The sequence below is a fragment of the Lactuca virosa genome, chromosome 8 (genome assembly GCF_052849685.1).
Source record: "Lactuca virosa cultivar CGN04683 chromosome 8, Lactuca_virosa_CGN04683_v6, whole genome shotgun sequence".
In the NCBI taxonomy this organism is placed as follows: Eukaryota; Viridiplantae; Streptophyta; class Magnoliopsida; order Asterales; family Asteraceae; genus Lactuca; species Lactuca virosa.
This window is the reverse complement of record NC_136433.1, coordinates 5,324,921-5,329,662: the sequence shown is the minus strand read 5'-3', so window position 1 is coordinate 5,329,662 and position 4,742 is coordinate 5,324,921. Positions and strand designations below refer to the sequence as shown.

Sequence of the window (4,742 nt, the reverse complement as noted above, 5' to 3'; positions counted from 1 at the left end):
AGAAAAATTACTAGGTTAATATTGTTTCTATCTCGTTAGTTACTTGGTTGATCAAGTTCAGTCAATCTAACCACACATGGTTGGATAATCGTAGTAACAAGGCTTTGAAAATCAATTGGTTAGACTGGTGTTGTAAACCTATAGCCCTCATGTAATATGCTTCATTATTGTACGTTTCTTTGGTGGACAATATCCAGCAACAAAACCAGAACCATACATTGCCTAAATCAAAATTCAAAACCAACCAACATCTTTAAAGTTTAAACCCAAACAAACAGTCTACGTCTATTATAGCATATCATAGCATTTTACAGGATCAAAAATCTCAGGTACAAACCAACCAGATCTTTGTGGCCATAATAGTACATTACATTGCCTAAATCTGTAACTTAACCAATACAAATCCCGCATTCAGCCTCTTTAACTCTCAATAATCTCATCCACCATTGCATTTTCAGGCTCATTAGTTTCATCTTTTTCAACATCAACAGCAGAAGCTTGCTTTTCAGTGTCTTCTTGTGGTGCTACAACATCAACTTCAACAGTGGGTGGTTCAGAAACATCCATAGGTTCATTAGCAGATTCATCATCATTATTCAAGGGCGGTTTCGTCATTTCACTCGAATCAACAAGAACCTCCTCAGCTTCCGCCATTTTTGTCTCTGTAATTTCTTGTTTTGTTGCTTCTTCTTTTCTGTAGTTTTCCATAAGATGATAAATCCTTTCTTGCTCAACAATCAAATCCCCATATCGTTTCTGTAAAGATTTCTCCAACTCCTTTTGCTTTTGCACGTCTTCCCATATGCTATTAATCCGGTTCACAGACGCCACCTGTTCTTGTCTTTTTAAAGCTTGAAAGCATTCATATTCCGTGCCAGCTGTATCCATCTGCTTAAATGTCGCCTCCACTTGCGACCAAATCTTTCCACCTCGCATCTGATGCATGCAAATAACAAATAAATAAACCAATTAGTAAATAAACATGTTTTAAGAATTTTATTTAACCATTTAACTTACCTGGTATCCATTTGTGAGAAGTTTTATTTTCTGTTCAAGGCGTTGTGCTTTTCTTGTATCATCATCCATTCTCTTTTTCACATTTTCAAATTCATCTTGAAATGCAGCAAGCTTCTCCATGTTTCCAGCAACACTAGAGAGACCATAAGAATTTCGGGTGGGAAAAAACATGATGTCATTTATGCATGTTTTATGTGCTTCAACAAACTCATCAATGTCCTCATTCTCATGTCCCATTGCTACTTTCAAGAAATTTGCCTCTTCTTTGATCATTTTATCAGCCTGCATGTAAAAAGTACAAATGTTTAATAACTTTTATGCATGTACTTATGTATGACATGTTATATAAAAATCAAAAAAGAAAAACTTACCTCCTTGAGTTCATCTTCATCAAACTCTTCAATGACAGGAATGGAAACAGACTTTCCACCTGCACGTTTGTTTCCTTTCTTTTTCTCCTTTTCAATCTTTTCATCAATCGGATACTTGACATTATCATGTTCCAGTAACAACAAAAGCTCCTTCCTTATCATCTCATCAGCCTGCTCCATCAAAGTAGGTGGAACAAAAGAGCTTTTATCTTCATCGCCTCTTATCAAAGACTTCTTTATCAAGTCAACCGCGCCACATGGCGGCCTAGGAAGCTCCCTCTGCAAGACCTTCGACCTTTTCTTAAGTAACGCCAGCTGGCGAGCATCTTCCTCCGCCTTCTCACGCGCAATCCTATCAGACATATCTTCTTCCATTTTCACTTCCTGCTCTTCATCATTCTCTTCTGGAATCGGCTGAATCACTATCTGATACTCATTTTTAGGCTGTGGAAGACCGGTCAAACCTGACCTCAAATTCCTTCTCACAATTTTAGCATTATCATGCATTTCCATCTCTTCATTTATATGCAACTCATCCCGAATCGGAGTCCCTTTCGGAGTGACACCAAAAGATTGTCCAGGTGTCATTCCAATTCTAGGTGTAAGGCCCATACCGCCAGGTGTCGCGCCAGGTGTCAACATGGGATTCGGCGTCTGAATCTCCTTTTTCTTGGGAGTCACCCCGGAAAAATCCGAAGGGTGCAAATCGGGATTTTCGCCTCCGAGTAACGGTGTTTGAGACAGTCTTAACCTCGCCTGATTCTCGGCCTCCATCATAATTGCATCTTGCTTGCCAGCTGGCGTTCTTTGCGGGGTCCTTAGCGGTGTCTGACGTGGCGTTTGGGTGTAGTCAGCAAGAAGCGCCCGCGTGGCGCCGCTTCCTTCCGACAACTCGTCGGTCAAAGCCGGAAGACCGAACTTTGCAATGTGTTCGAGTTCATAGTCGGGGATTTGTGGAGTCGGGAGATTCATTTTGGGTCTTTTTCTGACAGTTTCTGGATCATTCATCTTATTTGCTTGAAGAATTGCAGATGGGGCATCTTGTCTTTGTGCTATTTTATTTCTAGCTATATCTTGTTTTCTCAAACGAGCCTCTTTATCAGCTCGCCTTTCACCCTCTAACTCCTCAATTGTAGTTGGAAATTTCGGTTGTTCAACTATTGAGCTTTCATCAGCTACATCATAGAAGCCAGGTGGAGGTCTTTTCTCAAATGGGATTTCCGCGTTGTAATCAATCCCCTTTCTCTTTCTCTTTCTATGTCTATTATCAATTCCAGCTGCTTTTAACTCTCTTCTTTTCTGTAATGAAGCGAGTCTTCTAGCTTCTTCCAACTGTTTCTCACGGGCTTTTCTTTTAGCCTTTTTTCCACGGGTGTTAGCTAATCGGGCCCGGGCTTCTGAAAGCATTTCCTTTTCGTCTTCGTCCATGTCAACCGGGTCGGGCCGGGCGGGTTTGGATTCCGGGTTTGGGTCGATCTCTCCGGGTCGAAGCTTCCGTGGGTCATCGCCTGGTTCATAATTTTCATCTTTTGCACATGCTGCATCTAGAAGCTTCTCATAACGTTCTAGACATTGTGATGGAGTACGGCCCACAATGGGGGCAATTGTTCTCCATTGAGTTGGCATAAGTTTAGCAAGATGAAGGAGCTTCTCATCTTCTTCTCTGGTCCACTCAGTCTGTACATTTTTAAAAAGAAGAAAGATTATAAAACTAATGATTTTATGTTCATATACCATGAAATACTTGATTAAATGAGAACAGAACAAGTACATATTACATAAGTTAAAAGAAAATAAATCATTGTTGGTTTATTGTCAACCATGTGACAGAATTAGGTTAATCAGAAATAGTGGCCTAATATCATTTTAAAACTGAATCTTCATGAATAAGATGTATAATAAGTTGTGTGAAACTCGAATAAACAGACCATGGTTGATAAAGAACTAAACATAAAATTTGTTGCCTTATAAAACTCTTTCACCATAGCTGGAACTGAGAGTGTAAAAGCAGTGTATAATGGATTGTCCTCCCAATTTTAGTGTTGCTATGAAATCCAATATATTGTGAGCTAGTATAGTGGACTTCAAAATTCGCAACATACAGTTGTTAGTAGAGAAGAGGCGACCCTATACAAGTTTATCTATGACATCTTTTAGAGATTTCCAAGTTTCCCAACCTGTAAGTATCTTCTATTACTTCAAGATAAAATAGCTTTTCCAACTTTTGTGATCAACATTGTTACTTTAAATCTAAATAGAGGCATTGAGATACCATTTTGACACCAACAGATTATTAGTATTCATAGAAGAGTTCCATAAAACTCAAATCACAATACAGTTGATGTTGAATCTTGAATCTTGAATGGTATACTGTTTGACATCATAACTGTGATACCACCCACAATAATATCAATGCGATGAAACAATAATAGTTTCTCATAACGTTTCATTCTCAAAGAACAATTTAACCCTCCAAGAAAATACGTAATTTTCATGTATGATAGTACCGCATATTATCTAAACTACTGAAACCAAAGAAACTAGCAATACTTTAGCAATTCTATATTAGGAAACAGAAGTAAGTTCCGTACCTTTTTGATTGAAGGATCGAGCCACTCGTACCACCGAGCTTTACACTGCTTAGCTGATTTGCGAACGAGTAACGAAGAGATTCTAGCCCACTGATTCTTTCCATATTTCATTACAGCAGCCTTGAGGATCTCGTCCTCGGTGTTCTTCCAAACACCGCCCTTTATCATTATCCTCATCTTTGCTGCTCAGATTGTCACTCCTTTCTTCTTTATCTAGGTTTTGATGATGAAACCAGAAATCCTGGTTCTTGAGCAATTTGAAGAAAAACCCTAATATCAGTGGATCTGTATCGATGACGACCGATTTCAATCTCTCGTAATAGTGTGACAATCCCCTCCTTCCTCTCCTTCTCGCCGAGGGTCGATCGATGTGGATCTTCTTGTGAGGGTTTCTTCGGTGGTTGGGCTTCTCAAAAATAAAAATACCCCTCTCTCTCTCAAACGGCCCAACCTATGAGATATACATATATATGCTGACGTTGTTGCCTATTTGGAATAGAAAAGAGTCCTATATGTCTATTATATCGGAACAAACTTTTCGAAACCATATGATTTTGGCAAGTATTAACCCAAAGGCTTGGAAGAGTGGATGCGGTTTCACCGTAAAAAAACCACGCCGGCTAAAGAAACACCGTCCCTGCGGTTTCGAGTGCGGTTTGACCACATCCGGTAGTAGATGGTTGCATTCAAGTTTCACCCATTTTCTCATTTTCCCAATTTTCAACCGTCAAAATTTGAATTTTTTTTTTTAATTTTCTTTATT

At 39.2% G+C, this 4,742-nt stretch overlaps 1 protein-coding gene across 1 annotated transcript; it reads right to left on the bottom strand.

The window, feature by feature from the left end:
* Positions 1 to 259: 259 nt before the first annotated feature.
* Positions 260 to 4,419, bottom strand: CDC5 (cell division cycle 5). The gene is made up of 4 exons (XM_079063947.1): positions 3,980 to 4,419; positions 1,389 to 3,065; positions 1,018 to 1,299; positions 260 to 936 (listed from the first exon to the last, which is right to left on the bottom strand). The coding sequence occupies exons 1-4, from the start codon at positions 4,154 to 4,156 to the stop codon at positions 421 to 423; spliced, it is 2,652 nt and encodes an 883-aa protein (XP_078920073.1). The 5' UTR covers positions 4,157 to 4,419; the 3' UTR covers positions 260 to 420.
* Positions 4,420 to 4,742: the final 323 nt, after the last annotated feature.

Excerpts from the sequence above, each read along its gene's own strand:
- CDC5 (XM_079063947.1), bottom strand. The coding sequence starts at position 4,156 with ATGAGGATAATGATAAAGGGCGGTGTTTGGAAGAACACCGAGGACGAG. Across the intron at positions 3,066-3,979 it reads TCGATCCTTCAATCAAAAAG|ACTGAGTGGACCAGAGAAGA; the intron begins GTACGGAACTTA and ends AAAAATGTACAG. Across the intron at positions 1,300-1,388 it reads ATGAAGATGAACTCAAGGAG|GCTGATAAAATGATCAAAGA; the intron begins GTAAGTTTTTCT and ends TTTTACATGCAG.